Source organism: Populus alba, chromosome 8 (assembly GCF_005239225.2).
Source record: "Populus alba chromosome 8, ASM523922v2, whole genome shotgun sequence".
NCBI classification, from domain to species: domain Eukaryota; kingdom Viridiplantae; phylum Streptophyta; class Magnoliopsida; order Malpighiales; family Salicaceae; genus Populus; species Populus alba.
The window spans coordinates 814,063-830,175 of record NC_133291.1 but is presented as its reverse complement, the minus strand read 5'-3'; the positions used below and the strand labels follow the sequence as shown (position 1 = coordinate 830,175).

The 16,113-nt window shown below is 35.1% G+C and overlaps 4 protein-coding genes across 4 annotated transcripts; 2 read left to right on the top strand and 2 right to left on the bottom strand.

Moving 5' to 3' along the window:
- Positions 1-1,992: 1,992 nt before the first annotated feature.
- Positions 1,993-4,902, bottom strand: LOC118045183 (vacuolar protein sorting-associated protein 60.2). The gene is made up of 7 exons (XM_035053748.2): positions 4,701-4,902; positions 4,427-4,578; positions 3,923-4,016; positions 3,293-3,364; positions 3,037-3,148; positions 2,625-2,782; positions 1,993-2,315 (listed from the first exon to the last, which is right to left on the bottom strand). Exons 1-7 carry the CDS (start codon positions 4,767-4,769, stop codon positions 2,262-2,264), a joined length of 711 nt encoding a protein of 236 aa, XP_034909639.1. The 5' UTR covers positions 4,770-4,902; the 3' UTR covers positions 1,993-2,261.
- A 1,313-nt stretch (positions 4,903-6,215) lies between these two features.
- On the top strand, positions 6,216-8,374 carry LOC118045184 (uncharacterized). Its single transcript, XM_035053749.2, has one exon. The coding sequence runs from the start codon at positions 6,368-6,370 to the stop codon at positions 7,841-7,843; it is 1,476 nt and encodes a 491-aa protein (XP_034909640.1). The 5' UTR covers positions 6,216-6,367; the 3' UTR covers positions 7,844-8,374.
- Positions 8,375-8,736: 362 nt separating this feature from the next.
- LOC118045185 (probable galacturonosyltransferase-like 4) lies at positions 8,737-10,334 on the top strand. Its single transcript, XM_035053750.2, has one exon. It carries the CDS (start codon positions 9,291-9,293, stop codon positions 10,332-10,334), a length of 1,044 nt encoding a protein of 347 aa, XP_034909641.1. The 5' UTR covers positions 8,737-9,290.
- Positions 10,335-12,824: 2,490 nt separating this feature from the next.
- LOC118045186 (nudix hydrolase 26, chloroplastic) lies at positions 12,825-15,278 on the bottom strand. The gene is made up of 6 exons (XM_035053751.2): positions 14,958-15,278; positions 14,832-14,882; positions 14,299-14,391; positions 13,465-13,559; positions 13,133-13,247; positions 12,825-13,025 (listed from the first exon to the last, which is right to left on the bottom strand). Exons 1-6 carry the CDS (start codon positions 15,219-15,221, stop codon positions 12,960-12,962), a joined length of 684 nt encoding a protein of 227 aa, XP_034909642.1. The 5' UTR covers positions 15,222-15,278; the 3' UTR covers positions 12,825-12,959.
- Positions 15,279-16,113: the final 835 nt, after the last annotated feature.

The window sequence follows — 16,113 nt, the reverse complement described above, 5'->3', positions numbered from 1 at the left end:
TCTAAAACGTTAAATTAGATTTTTATAATGATTTTTAATTTATAAATTATTTATGCTTCGTTTATAAATAATTTTTAGACCCGAGTTACTTGAATAATCAGATCAACACCAATAATAATAATGAATAAAAACAACAACAACAACAACAACAACAATAACAACAACAATAATCATACTAACAACAACAACAACAACAACAACAACAATAATAATAACAATTATACTAATAACAACAATAATAATTATACTAACAACAACAACAACAACAACAATCATGCCAGACTCAAGGTGTTTGGGTTGGACAACCATGAATAACCTAAGTTTAGTTAAGTCTGGTAAAATGCCAGACCCATATTATTTGAGTTTGGAAAACATACCTAACCCACGGTAGTTGGCCCTGACAGACCTAGGCGCATGGGTCTAGTAGCCTCGCAAGATCCGTGCGGCTTGGGTTTAGCAACCATGCCAGACCTGTGCACTTGGGTTTGCTAGACCGGTGTCTAAGTTTGCCATCAAACATGAATGCCACCCCCAAGACACTTGGGTTTAACAATCCATGTCAGACCCAAATAAACGACAAACAAATAGAGGATAATGATGCATTTTAGTTGTGAGAAAAGAAAAAAAAATGCAAACAATTGATCACTGGCAACAATCCAATCATGATGTTTATACGCGCTGCTCAATGTAGAAGAGAGCACGATTGTGCATCTAGTGATACGATGATTGATCAAATTTGGCCACCGAAAAGCATCTTACACGCTTCCTTAATAACACAGGCACCATTGTTATTAAACCTGGACTGGCCCAGCGGGTTGACCTAAGACCCGGTGGCTGGACCGGTCTGGGTAAGACAAAAGATCAGTCAATGCAACTTCCTGACAAAACCTAATCGATCCAGCGGGTCGACCCATGACCCAGGTAAACTGAATGAGACCTGATTTATTTTTTTTTCAAATGTGATTTTTCTCCTATACCTCTCTTTTTTATATTTTTTAGTTGGTTATTAACACTTTTTAAAGTTCACTATATAAATACTAGAAAAATATTTTATTTTTTCAATGTGAGATTTGAAACCTTTAGTGTATATTCTATGTTCCTAAGGAAAAAAGTTATTTTTTTAATGTGAAATTTAAAGCCATTTCGTATGTATACTATATGTTCACAAGAAAAAAATTAAGTTTTCTCAACTTAAAATGATAATATAATATCTTTTCAGTGTGGGATAAAAAACTTTTTAAAATATTCTTTTAAACTTCATATTTACAACATATATATTTTATATTCACATGGATTGTTTTTTATTTTATTTTATTTTTTTTATATGAAATAGAAAAACTTTAAATATATTTTTTAAAAATTTTCCGGGTTGACCCGAGTTGACCCATGAAACCCGGGACTTAGCCGGGTCAGGTTTTATAACTATAATAGACCCTGCTTACTCGCTGGGACATGTAAAACACGTTGTGGTAATTTTTTTTGATTAAAAATAAAAAATATTACATGAAAAATACTAAAACACCCTCATAATCCTTTTAAGTACACAAAAAACCCATGAAAAATAAAAAACCAAAATACCCCTCAAAACAATGCTTTTTTTTTAAAAAAAAATCTTTTTTGAGAGTAAATGCGTTATTTACTTGTACTTGAAAATTAAAAAAAAACTTGAATACCCTTATTAAAAAAAATCAAAGAAACATTTATCTATTCGCAAAAAGATGAGATACTGACGATGAAATTATTATTCCAATCCACAATGAAATATCTCTTGATTTACAGTGATTTTTCCACACCTTTAAAAATTGAAAAAACCTAGATATTCTTGTAGAAGAAAACCAAAAAAATATTTATCCTCTCCCGAAAAAATAAGAAATTAAAACAAAAACTAATATTACAATCCACAGTGAAATATCTCTTAATCTATAGTAATTTCCCCACATCATTTAACTTTTGTTATAATAAACATTCAAAAATCAAAATATTGATATAAAGTTGAAAAAAAATGAAGAAATTACATGTGAAAAAGTTCAACTTCATTACATATCTAACGTTGTATATTCCAATCGCCAAACTGTTCAGAGGTATCCCTTTTCACAAAATGTATTTAAAGTACTTATTATTAAATCATTGCAAGGACTAAAGCCCTCCAAACACCAATTAAATCACCCTATCAATCATGGTAAACATGCACGTTTACAAGGGTGCAGCATACAGCTCTTCCAAGTTTTAATTACATTCACAGGGATCACAAAAGAAACTGCCTAACCACGAAGAGATGCCCGAGGGACAGCAGGTAAGCCCAGTTCATCCTCAGCCTGTCAAGAATCAAGGTTCAAAGAAAGAAGCATTAGGCAAAACACCAAGAAAGACATATGGCAAATGCAGGTACAGCATATTTAACTCTGGGAAACAAGCTGGCTGTTCTCTTAAGCTTGTATGAAGGAATCTAAACTCCATTGTTTTCCTTTTTTGATAGTATTCTGTCCCATTAAATAGAGAAATGTTTCTTCCCAATCAACGGTAAATATTAGTACACGCCGAGAGTTTAAGGAATCATGTGACTCAATATACTTCTCACAATACTCACTAGAGTGAATATATATATTTACTGTACTATTTAATACCTGATTATTGCCTCTACCAGCTGGTGCTGCATGTCCTGTGGGTGCCGAAGGCAAGTTCAGTTCTGACTCAAGATCAGGTTCCTTATCAGGTTGCAGATAAGAAGGCACCCCGTCAGATTCAGTTTCCATTGCCATATCTGCTTCCAAAGCATCAAGTTCTGCATTCCGAATGAATAGAACAATTATAAGATATAAATTTCAGATGGATTATTTATTTGAAACCAGTGCATGAACGACTGTTTCAATTTTTTGTTGCAGAGTAGGGGAAATATTTTCAAAAATGTGCTCCTTCTGAAGGTGCTATAGAATATTAAAGAACTTGCTTCTCAAACATCTTGGCTGAGTGGCAAATAAAAACTTCAATTTTGTCCAAAAAAAACTGTATTGAGCCTTTGAATGATCTTAAGCTTACCACCCATGAGATCTTCCTCATCAATATCATCTGGAACGCTGTAGCTTCTACCCAAGGTCTCTTGAATTTCACTACTAACATCCATCAAGTCCATCATCTCATCTTGCAAGTTCTACACACACAAAGAGAGATAATAAAAAGGGGGTGGGGGTACAAAACACCTATCATCAGTTCATCATGATTCCCAGGAGATCCTAATAGATAAGCCATAAAGACAGGATAGGACGAGGGGCTTTAGAATTGACAGACTACATACATCAATATCTTGAATCTTCACAGTTTTCATCATTCCTTTCAATTCCTTGTTGGCAGATTTCAAAGCTGACACCTGAAAAGAACACCACAAAATTAATGTGTGAGAGAAGTGAAGTAAATTTTTTTTAAACTCGCTCACTTAGAATGCCTTGTGGTCATATATATTTTATCTTAAACTAAATGGCTATGCATGCTGATGATACAAGAAACCGTGGAAACCATGTTCATGAATCATAAGCAATCCCTCCCTAGCAGTAGATGTTTCATCCCCTACCTCTCATGAGGTAGGCTGCAGGTTCCCATTGGATTACACATATTGCTCCACCAGCTTGAACCATGCCCCTTTAGGTGCTACCAAGGCAAACAAATATCTCAAGGTGAGCATCCCATCCCCAATGCAACCACAAATCTATCTGGTGTAAGATGAATCTTCAAAAACGACATGCAAACAAGTACTCGCAGGGATGCCTTATTCATAGCATGTATGCCTTTACTGTCCACTACTTTTTGCACAAGAAAAATTGGTTTTAAGTGTCAATTCAGTTTCAAAAACAGATGCTTTATAGGGCACTTTTACTAGTTACTCCAAACATGAACATTTTTAAAACTATATCGATGTTTTGGAACATACAGTTTGTTGAGCATCTTTAATTCCTTCAGAAGCAAATGCAACTTGATCAAGGTTGAACGTCTGATTATAAAGCATGTCACGCTGTCCTTCATACCTGTCCAACAGATTTACCGATCACATAAGCCATTAAGGCAATTAACAATATACAAATCAAGCTGTATAGCATCACCCTAGCATTAAACTTAGGCAAATGCAATCCATTTCATTTCATTACGCCCAAAAAACATGGTACCCACCCTAAGTCAACATCCAAACAGGCAATATCTCTACAGTTTAGTGATTCAAATGCAACGAAAAAGGTGAAAACTTTGAAGCTCAAATTCTGAAAAACAATCCGAAAACCTCAGGGTTTCTTTCAAAGTTATGATCACAACCCAGTAACCATTATCAAATCCAGAGTAAAAAACAAACGAAACCCAGTTATTTAAATCACAAAATTCAAAACCCACAAGCCCTTTAACTCCAAAAATCACATTAAAAAAGGGGGAAAATGTAAATACTCACATTCTCTTCTGCTTAAGAACCCTCATAGCTCTAGATTTAACAGCCTCTTGAGCAGGTCCAGGTCTTGTATTCTTGATCTGTTCTTTATACCTAGCAAGTTCTGCATCAAGCTTCTTGATCTTCTCATCTACTGTTTCACCTCTCTTATTAATCTAACATTTTTTTATCATCAAATTAAAAACCCACGTCAGAAATCTAAAAAAAATCGAATACTTAAATCCAAGTTCAAAACTTCCTTGAAAATAAACAAACAGAGAATTCAAGAAAAAGTTACCCTATCTGATGAATCTTGAATTGAAGGTGGTGGTTCTTTATCTTTTTTTACACCAAAAACTCTCTTCATATTTCCAGAAACAAACAAAATGATTAAGTTCTTGAGAGAGAGAATTGGGAGAGAGAAAAACAAAGAGATTTTCTTGTTTTCGAAGACTGTTGCCTTTGGTTCTGTTTTTCTTTTACGCGTTAAAGGAAGTTTCTTTGAGCTTGAAATGAGAGTGTTATATGATGGATAAGGGTCTATTTGATTTATGACGTGGCATGTTTTGGTTGGTTGGATTGGTTTTTTGGTCCAATGGTAGCATGCCATGTAGTGAGACCAGTTTTTGTAACTGGTAGTGATTTTGATTTTATTTTTTTATGATATTGTTTGGACTACTTGCTACATACAATTACAATTATTTTTTGGAACAATAATTTCTTAAGAGAGTTTTATCAGTAGAAATTAGTGAAAATATTTTATGAGTAGAAATATTTTATTTTAACTTATTAGAGATTAATGTAGAGGGTGCAATTTTAAAATAGTTTGTTGAAAAAAAATAATTTTAATTGAACCTAAACTGATTTCAAGATAATTTTTATTATTGAAAAAAATATATTTTACTTGAATCTTTATATGCTGTTGAAATAATTTATACAACTATCTATTACGTTGAATTGATTTTACCAACAAAAACCCATAAATAATAAATAATAAAATGTTAAATTAGATTTTATTGATTATAACTATACTTGTAAAATTTAATTTGAATTGTTTTGGTCATAATTGGATGAATTGATTGATTCGTGTTTAAATTATAATTTTTTAAGATAATCTAGAGATTGTTTTAAATATGTAAATTATCGGATTAAATAATTATGCCATACCAAGCTTATTTAATTATAATAAAAGCTCAAACCCCTTTTCAAATAATTTCAAGCCAGGTTGTTAATTTAATTCTATTCATAATAATTAATTTTTTTTTCAATTTAAAAAACAAAATAAATTTTATCTTGTTTAAAATTTTAGCCTATTATAAAAATTCAGCCTAAATTTTGGCAAAAACATTCTAGTTTCATCTTAGTGGTTTCATTCTAGTCAAATAATGATTTTTTTTTATATAATTTTTTTAATATTTAATTTATTAAATATTAGACTTTAAAATTTATTATAATTTTTTTTTGTTATTTTATATCTTATAAATTATATCAGGAATTTAATAAATTAATTCAATTGAATTAATTTTTTTTATTTTTTTAATTAATATTTTAAAAATTTTATTATTTAGTATCTTCAACATTTAGTTTAGTTGATTATGATTTAAGTTTTGTTATTTATTTTGGTTTATAAACCATAAAATTATTTTATTTTAATGATTTTGAGATTTGAATTAGAAATTTTTTAAGTTAATTTGTGTAGATTAAGGCGTTATTTTTTTAAATTGTTATTTTTTTAATAATAAATTTATTTAAAATTAATTTTTATAATTTATTATGATTTTATTTTGTTCTAATATAACACTTTCAGAAGCCGAAAACTGGAACTTCCTCCGGATCTGAGGGGATCAGAACTGAAAAGCTCATTCCTCTCCTTAGGCAGAACCTTCTCAAGCTCTGGTACTTTCTCTCTCTGTCACCCCCTCTGTGTAGTTTTAGATCTCTAAATTTTTTCATTAGTCCACTACCATGGATACCCATGACAACAACCAACCACGCCCAGCAACAAGATCAAAACCCTCTAAAATCTACTGTATATCAATACCGATCCTCGTTTTAGCAATCTCATTAAGTTTCTTCACCAAGACAAGCCACCACTTCAAAATCCAACACCTAAAATCAACACTCACATCAAACCCCACTTATTTTCAAGAACTCCTAGGGTTTCTTTATTCAACCCAAAACCCCACCAAAACCCAACCAAATCACATTTCCGTACCCTCTCACTGTGTTTTATGGATGGCACCTTTCCTTTCAGGTGGTGGGTATAGCTCAGAATCTTGGTCATATATTTTAGCACTCAATGAAAACATGAACAAGAAAAAGTTTAAGTTGAGTATTGAGCAACACGGTGATCTAGAATCTTTGGAGTTTTGGGAAGGTTTGCCTCAAGAAACCAAGAACTTGGCTGTTAAGCTTTATCAAACTGAATGCAGAGTAAATGAGACTATTGTGATATGTCATAGCGAGCCTGGTGCCTGGTACCCACCATTGTTTCAAACCAGGCCTTGTCCACCAACTGGTTATGAAAATTTTAATTTTGTTATTGGTAGAACCATGTTTGAGACTGATAGAGTGAATGCTGAGCATGTTAAGAGATGTAATAGAATGGATTATGTTTGGGTTCCTACTGATTTTCATGTGTCTACATTTGTGCAAAGTGGGGTTGATCCATCTAAGGTTGTTAAAGTGGTTCAGGCTGTTGATGTTGAGTTCTTTGATCCTTTAAAGTATGAGCCTTTAGATCTTGTTTCAATAGGGAATTTGGTTTTGGGTTCAGGAAAGAACGATCTGGATTCGAAGATGGAGTTTGTGTTCTTGAGTGTGTTTAAGTGGGAGTATAGGAAAGGGTGGGATGTATTGTTGAAAGCATACTTGAAAGAGTTTTCTAGGATTGATGGGGTTGCTTTGTACTTGCTAACAAATCCTTACCATTCTGATAGGAATTTTGGGAACAAGATTGTGGAGTTTGTTGAGGATACTGGCATAGAGGAACCAGTTAAAGGTTGGGCGCCTATTTATGTGATTGATGCTCATATAGCTCAGGTTGATTTGCCAAGAATGTATAAGGCTGCCCATGCATTTGTTCTTCCATCAAGAGGAGAAGGGTGGGGGAGGCCTCTGGTGGAGGCCATGTCAATGTCTTTGCCAGTTATTGCAACGAATTGGTCTGGACCAACAGAGTATTTGACAGAGGAGAATAGCTATCCATTACTGGTGGATAGAATGAGTAAAGTTATGGAAGGGCCATTTGAAGGGCATCTTTGGGCTGAACCTTCTATTGATAAGCTACAAGTTCTAATGAGGCATGTAATAACTAATGTTGAGGAAGCAAATATGAGGGGAAGGCGAGCAAGGGAAGACATGATTAGAAGGTTTTCTCCTCGGATTGTTTCTGGTGTTGTCACAGATCTAATTGAAAATCTACTTGATCGGATGATTTGAGAGTCTTGCTTCGTCTTGCTTGTGGAGTTCATATATGGTGTGGGTCAGCTGGGGAATTAAGCAATCAGATTTCAATATGGCATGCCATCTTTGTAAATGAGTAGAGACATGATGTTTTTTGCAGGTCTACGAGATGTTTGAACAACCGGATGACTTCATTTCCAACGTGTCCTTTGTTTATGTTCAAGTGGTCTGTCACTGTATAGACAAATTATGTCAAATTTTGAGACATTCAAGAGCTAAGTTTCAGGGTTTTAAGCATCAGCTAGGTTGCTTCTGTTGTTGAGCATGGCTGCTGGAGAGAGTGCCAGTGCCTAGAATTGCTAATTCAAGAGTGCAACAATACGTGGGAAACTCTATACACTAGACAGTTCTGTGTAATGGCTTGCCGTTCTAAATAATCTTCCATCAAGGATAGGCAAATTTCTGATCAATTTGCATGATCTTTGTAATTCAGGAAGAGAGGTAGATGATTGACTAACAGTATTTGAATGGGCCAATTGGAACATGCAGTAAAGAACCTTTCCTTCAGTTCTTTTTAAGAATTTCCTGGCATTCTTCTTTTCAGATTTGGAGAGAATTAGCCTCTCTCTAGACAGTATTATTCACGGAACTCTAGCCTCAATAGTATGATTCAGAGTATCATATTTTCAGCCGGTACCATTTACTTAACAGCATTATCTGCAAAAAAAGCTTTGACTAAATCCCATTGTAGAGGAATTTTTGTTCTAATTGTGCTCTCCTATATATTATGCCGTTATTTTTCAGATTTCTTTCGAAAGCTCGCCTTTTTTCTGTGAACAACCCTAGTGGTAGAGGGTGCGTGGTACTGTATATTTTTATATATTTTTGGAAAGGGAAATTTTACACAGAGAAACTGATGTGGCAAGTGTTTTATAGTGTAATATAACTGATTTATAAAATCATTTCATTAAATGATGATGTAACTACAAAATTATTCTGTATAATTTTTCGATTTGTTTCTCCGTACTCTTTCGGAAAAAACAATCTTTCTATTTCTTGACCTAAAAGTTAACCAAATTGAGTTGAAAAAACACCAAAATCTTCCCATAATATCGTGTTTTACCAATGAAGTAGGCAGAAAACTTGGAGGGTATATAGACAAAACAAAAAAAAAAAGTAAAAAAACAAAAAAAAAAATCACTTCCTAAATGGTAAAACAGTTTAGGAATCTCGTACAAGCTCTATGGGGTCTTGCCTTCGGTTTATTACAAAAAAAGAACACAACAGCTCCTTCCCTCCGAGGAATCTTCTCTTCCTCACAATCTCACCAACTTCTCTCCTTCCTGTTGTCTATCAATCATTAGTTTTTATTTCTTTCAAACCTTATCTTAACCGACCCCCAACAATGGCCACGGCTGCTCTTCTCCCCTGAGCACCACCTACCCTTGCCTTTCTCAAAGCACCTTCCCGAGTTCAGGACAGGATGGCCTCCTGTGCCTCGTCCATCCTCCTTGGCCTCCTGTCTTTCCTCATTGTGGCGAACATAGCATCACCATCATCCTCTTCTGGGGGAATCCGCCTCAGTATTATCCGAAAACCATTTGCTGCTGTCCCTGTCTTCAGGGAGGCTCCAGCTTTTCGAAATGGGGATTCCTGTGGACTTCAGAGAATCCACATTGTCATGACTCTTGATGCCAATTACCTTAGAGGCACCATGGCTGCCGTTTTATCCATCCTCCAACATTCTACTTGCCCTGAAAACATGGAGTTCCATTTTCTCTGGTCACGTTTCGAGCGTGAGGTCTTCTCCAGCATCAAATCCACCTTCCCTTACCTTAACTTCAAATTTTACCGGTTTGATTCCAATCGTGTTCGCGGCAAGATATCTAAATCCATTCGTCAGGCCCTAGACCAGCCTTTAAACTATGCTAGAATTTACCTTGCTGACGTTATCCCATCCGACGTTAAACGTGTGATTTATCTGGACTCTGATCTTGTTGTTGTTGATGATATTGCAAAATTATGGGAGGTTGATTTAGAGGAAAAGGTTTTGGCTGCTCCAGAATATTGTCATGCAAATTTCACCAACTATTTCTCTAACCTGTTTTGGCTTGATCCTGTTTTGGCCAAGACTTTTCATGGAAGACGGCCTTGTTATTTTAACACAGGAGTCATGGTTGTGGATGTGGAAAAGTGGAGGCAAGGAGGGATTACACAAAAGGTTGAAGAGTGGATGACAGTGCAAAAGCAAAAGAGAATCTATCATTTAGGTTCATTGCCACCATTTCTATTGGTCTTGGCGGGGAACATAAAGGGAGTTGACCATCGATGGAACCAGCATGGATTAGGGGGTGACAACATGGAAGGAAAGTGTAGGAGTTTGCACCCAGGACCTATTAGTTTGCTTCATTGGAGTGGGAAAGGGAAACCTTGGCTGAGGCTTGACTCAAGGAAACCTTGCATTGTGGATCATCTTTGGGCTCCATACGATCTTTATCGCTCATCGATGCATGCTCTTGAAGAATGAGGATGGAGTCAGTGATAAAAGGAAGGGGTTGGTGGTTTAGGAGAGCAAGAGGAGATACACTGATGGCTAAAAAGTCAAAATTTTTAAAGAACTCTTCAAAAACAAATTTCTTCCCATTCTTTCATATCATTTAAGGTCCATAAGGGCCCTTTTTCTTTTCTTTTTTTCCTTTCAAAATCTTAGAAAAAAAAAAGAGGATTTTTCGCTGTTCTATCATATCGAGATCATCTTATGAAAATACCCTAATCAAAGTTCTGTTGTAAGAGGTGGAAAAGAGAAGCCATAAGGGTTTGAATTTTTTGGTTCTACTACTGCTTTTCAGCATGGACTTTTGAAGCTATCTTCATCAATTTTGATTCTATTGCATAGAGCTTGAGGGAAGATCTTGAGTTCCTTGTGAAATGGACAATGACACAATGATGTGGGTTGTGGAAAACATTTATTTGTCCCTCTATACAACTTTCTATGTACTACATAATTATTTCTGAATCCAGTTTAGTTTCATTAATTCTTTAGTTTTTTTTTTCAATTTGTGGAACCCCGCCCTTCTGTTGTAGCAAGTTTATGATCTCCTCAGTGCTCCTAGTAAATTGACAGATAAACTGTGCCTGTCTTAATCTTAGCTTTGGGGAAATGTCAAAATTTTGCTTGCACCTTTCATTTCCGAGTCATGAATTGATTGCCAAATAGAAGCCTTCTCGGTGAGTGCGTTTGCTTCCGAGTCAAGATATGGATTGGATCATCTGCTTAAAATCGGACAAGTAGCAAGTCTTGGTACATCCGAATTGGGATTAAAAACAATCAAGATATGGATAGGACATAACTAGTCCTGGTACATCGGAACAGGCAGCTCGAGGATACCATTAATCGTGGATAGAAAAGACCGCAGAGAGACATGAAGAAGAGTAACTTGCTAGTACTATGATTGAACTATAACATAATTAAAGACAATAGAAACAAATTCCAGGGTGCACTTAGCAGCATCATATAGTTACAGGAACTGGCTTATCAACGACTATGATAATTGGTACAAACAGTTGGTGCAAATAAACAAGGAACCGGCTCATCGCCCATATGTAGACTAAGGTTTTTTTCATTCCACGCTAAAATTTCTTCTCATTGCTTCCTTTTTTCTTTGGATAAATGCATCTGATTTCTCATTGATATTTGAGGCCACACTTATGAGATGCCTTGGGTACACCTCTTTTGGCTCCTGCTCTCCTGGTAATGTCCAATCTTCACTTATTATGTTCTTACCTTTCTTAGCTCTATCTTCCTCCTTGCTGTTCTGTATGCTGACAAACTTTTTGGGACCTCTTCCAAGAGCCACGGTGCTCACATTGGACTCAGCCTCTTGTTGGGCTTTCCGTCGAACGGTAATGCCTTTAGCAACACCATTCACTTGAGCTAGGGGGAGCTCCTCCTTGCCATGGGATGGCTCAGTGACCTTCTTGCTTTTCTGTATACACAGCTTGTCATCAGGGAGCTGTCCCTTCTGTGATAAAGGGATGGGAATGATGTCACCTTTCTTCAATTTAGGATGATCACCATCATTAATTCTTGGGCTACCTTTCATTGGTTCATGGACAGAAGATCCGAGTTTGTCAACAGAAGTCCAATGCTCCAATTCTTCTTCAGTTTGCTTGAAGTGAACCTGAATCTCAGATCCTGAACCAGTATCTTTTGACCTTTCTTGACCCTGATGGTGCAGCTTTTCTTCTCCTATAGTACTTTTAAGAATCAAGGGTGCTTGTTCTTCAGCCATAGAGCCCCCTTCATTTCTCCATGAGTCATCTACAGGTACGGCAGTTGAGCTGCGAGGCTCTGCATCTGCATGGCGTAAAGTGATGCTCTTAAAGGGACGAGCAATAAGGTTGTTCATGAAGAACTGGAAGAGCCTCTGGCAAATGCCGCGGGAATGAAATTGGTTGTCGTTTTTCTGCATGTCTTGTGCCAAAAACACAAAAAAACAAAAAAAATGAAAGAAAGAACAGCTGTGGTTGCCGTCTGAAGAGGGGACTTGGGAGATGGTATATTTATTTCAGCGATTGGTTAACATGTGTTATTCTATCCTTGGAAAATGGGGTAACAAAAAGTTTTAATATGGATTTGAGAAGCATCGTCTTCTTTTTTAACCTTGAAAGGCGGTCATTTCTCAGCATACTTGAGTAGAAAGCAAAGGCTGAGAGCAAGAAAATCATAGACAAATCCTAGTGATTCCATGCATTTCAAAGGGAAAGGAATCCTACTTTGCTTGAAGTTTCTGATATTCCCAGAACACAAAAAGCAAGAGTCACGCAAAAAACATAACCTATATCAGTGTCGGCTACAAGTGTTTAATGGAATTCAAATGCCTAGCATCCTTTGGACAACCTGATATTTTATCTTACAAGTGTTTAATGGGATGAAATGGAACTACACGCAGTTGGCTAGGGCTGGTGATTTACTGGAGGCAATACTGATGAATTATTTTAGCCAAAACTGCTGCAATCACATCAATACCAACTATTATTTATCCATCTAATCATAAAGAGATCGATCAGTAACGAATCAGACATGCATCCAAGGGGGGTGATCCAAATAACGTCGGCTCATTTGGTCAAGTGTTACACCATGTACATGAATTTATTGAAAATAGGGAGCAAAAACTGCCAGAACTTCCTTGTATACAGGTTTCTTGAAATCCACAGCCTGCATGAAAATGAGGGAAGAAGGGAACCGATCAATAACAAAATCAGAATACTGAATTTAACTGATCGGAACAAATAAGAAACATTAAGACAGCAGAAGCTACCCACAAGGTCAATTATTTGTTCTGGAGACATCCATGACCACTCGCCAAACTCAGGTTTTTCTGAGCCATCACCCAGTAGATTGATATCTTCCTCATTCCCTGTGAATTTAAGGAGAAACCTGCGTGTTTGTAGTTGCAAAATGTGATTAACTGATGTAAAACGAGCCAGGAAATATACTGGCTTGTTGGTCACTTTTGGCACCAAAAACTACAGTTTTAATACCGTCAACTAAAAGTTCTTAGCCAAGGCTACATTGGTTCAGACATGTAATTGACCTTAATGGCGAAGTCAGTGTAGGATGATTCGAACTAAATGTGGGCTTTTTATATGCTCACCACTTCTGTGCTTGACCTTTCCAGTCAGATCCCCATTGATGTTTAAGTTTTTCCCTGACTTCTGGTGGGAAGTCATATGCCAACCAAGAAGGCGCCTGCAAATTTGATCAAGTTAGTAAACCAACCACAGAATGCTCAACAAGAAACTGTAGCCACTCCCAAAATAATTTGAACAGGAACACGTAGAGTCAATCAGATGCAAAGGCTGAAAACTAGAAATATATAAGCTCTCAGAAGGCATGGCTCATCAATCCGTAGCTACAGCCAATGTGATAATGAACATGAACTGCATAGATATAGAATGGTGTCCATAAACTCTCACAAGGCTATACCATGGCATTAAAATTAACAGCGCAAATCACTAGAGTACACATTATAATCCAGAAGCAAACCATTTAACATGTTTAATCCACACCCACTTTTTGAATCAGACAAGCCCCCCTCATTCAGAGCATTGACATCATGGCTAAATAAAAAATACACTAGCGAAAACATTTTTCTTGCTAGATCTTCTACTGATGATTTCATATCTGTGCAGAGTATATAGCACATGACCAACACTAGGCAGAATTTTTTCTCAAACAAATTCAGTAGTGCCATGGAAGTTAACAAGGACAACATGTTGGCTAACAATAAAGAGAATATTCTTGATACCTCAAAGCCAGCTTAAATTAGACAACATCACATGGTTGATAAATTTCAATATTCCTTATTAGAGTAACCAGTTTCAAAGAAAGCATTTCATTTTCTCCTTCAAAGATTCAGTTGAGATAAGCTGCCCATTCCTTTAAGATGAAAAACAGGGGAATAAAAAAAGACAGGAAAAAGCCAGACCTCGGCAAGAACTTCTGCTGAGCTAACCCCTGTCTCTTCTTTTAGTTCCCTGATAACCGCAACTTTCGGGTCTTCATTCTCATCAATGCCACCCTATTTCACACAAAACACCATTAACATCCTATATCAAGTTATCAACAAACAATTCTTCTTTCCCTTTTTTTTTTTCTAAAAAAAAAACTTTAAATAACATTATTGTACCACAAAACGAAACCTTTTACTAATCATCATAGCAACGTAGGCAACAGCCAAATCACTAAAACTTAAGATTCATCATCATTAATTTGTACAACATAGTTTACCTCCTTAATCTTTTCCAAATCTTTATCTTCAATTAGACCTCAAAATAAATGATATTACGTAATCCTTAACACAATTAAACATCTCTCTACAATCTTTAACATATTTTTTTTAGAAAAAACCAACATTTAAATCATCTGTGGCATATTTATTTTCAAAGAAAACCAATCAAACCATAAATAGATTCAAAATCTAAACAAAACCCATTAAACAAAAACCAATCTTTAAATCACCTGTGGCATTTGCCAAGCATTGGGCATATCCAACCTTGATGCAGCAAAAATCTACACAGTCCACACACAGAATAAGCTCATGTTTTTTGCACAAATTCACAGCTACGTAAATTTTTACTCAACTACCTTCTTTGATGGGTTGATAAGGCAAATGCCAACATTTTTTCGGTAACCTTCAGGAGGTGATTCCATTGATGATGATGTACAGGCAAGACTCGATATTGTTGTGCTGTGAGGTTTCGGGTTTTGATGGAGGAGTGGCAACTTGGTGAATTTAGAGAACTTAGGAGGGTAGTTTGGGGAGAAAAAAGTGGGTTTAGACAGAACCTGAGGCTGAGGAGGACGATGAAGAAGGGGGGAATGTAAGAAAACGGAACGGCAAATGGCCATTTCTTTGGGCTTTCATGTTTCAGCGAGGGGTTATAGCGGAGGTCATATTGATTTTATTAAAATATCCCTGTATGCTGAATTAATTACTGTGATATGAATTGGGCTGCCCTGCCCATGGATTTAATTTATCTTTTTCTCCAGTCATTTTCTATAATTACTTTCAGATATTTCATGCATCAATTGTGATGGTAATTTTCAGTAATCACACACTAACTTGTTTTTATATTTTAAAAATATTTTTATATAAAAATAATATTTTAATTTTTTAAAAATAATTTTTTTTATTATTAAATTTTTTTGATGTATTGATACCAAAATTATTTTTAAAAAAATTATTTTAATATATTTTCAAACAAAAAAAATTTAAAAAGAATCGCTATTATAATAATAAATAAATTTTTATTATAAATATATTTGGTAATGTATTTGTACTTGCTTTTTTAAATTATTTTTTCAACTTGAAAAATATTGAATTGTGTGTGTATTTATATATTATTTTAATATATTAATAAAAAAATATTATTTTAATTAAAAATTAATTTTATAAAACCATTATACACTTGCGGTCTGTAGTTTTTTTAACATTTTTAGTCTGTGGTAGAAGATCCAATGTTTTGTTTTATATCCCAAAAAATAATCTGTATACACGTATAAATACATAAGTTATATTGATAGATGAATTAAGACTATCAATTTTTTTTTTTAAAAATACACAAGTTATATTCATACTGCAGCAGTATGAATATAATATGACAAGAATATTTTGATATTTTAGTCTCAAAAATTAGAATAGAAGACGTTGTGAGTGCACTGTTAAGATATGGTTTTTAATATTTAATATTTTATTTATTTTAAAATTTTAATAATAACTAGATTGGTTTCTGTTACATCA

Bases quoted from the DNA above. Each gene is read 5' to 3' on its own strand.
- LOC118045183 (XM_035053748.2), bottom strand. From the start codon at position 4,769: ATGAAGAGAGTTTTTGGTGTAAAAAAAGATAAAGAACCACCACCTTCA. The intron at 3,365-3,922 runs GTATGTTCCAAA...TGTTCTTTTCAG, and splicing joins TTAAAGATGCTCAACAAACT to GTGTCAGCTTTGAAATCTGC. The intron at 2,316-2,624 runs GTATTAAATAGT...GATTCTTGACAG, and splicing joins CTGGTAGAGGCAATAATCAG to GCTGAGGATGAACTGGGCTT.
- LOC118045184 (XM_035053749.2), top strand. From the start codon at position 6,368: ATGGATACCCATGACAACAACCAACCACGCCCAGCAACAAGATCAAAA.
- LOC118045185 (XM_035053750.2), top strand. From the start codon at position 9,291: ATGGCCTCCTGTGCCTCGTCCATCCTCCTTGGCCTCCTGTCTTTCCTC.
- LOC118045186 (XM_035053751.2), bottom strand. From the start codon at position 15,221: ATGGCCATTTGCCGTTCCGTTTTCTTACATTCCCCCCTTCTTCATCGT. The intron at 14,883-14,957 runs GTAGTTGAGTAA...TGGACTGTGTAG, and splicing joins TTATCAACCCATCAAAGAAG to ATTTTTGCTGCATCAAGGTT. The intron at 13,248-13,464 runs GTGAGCATATAA...ACAAACACGCAG, and splicing joins AAAGGTCAAGCACAGAAGTG to GTTTCTCCTTAAATTCACAG.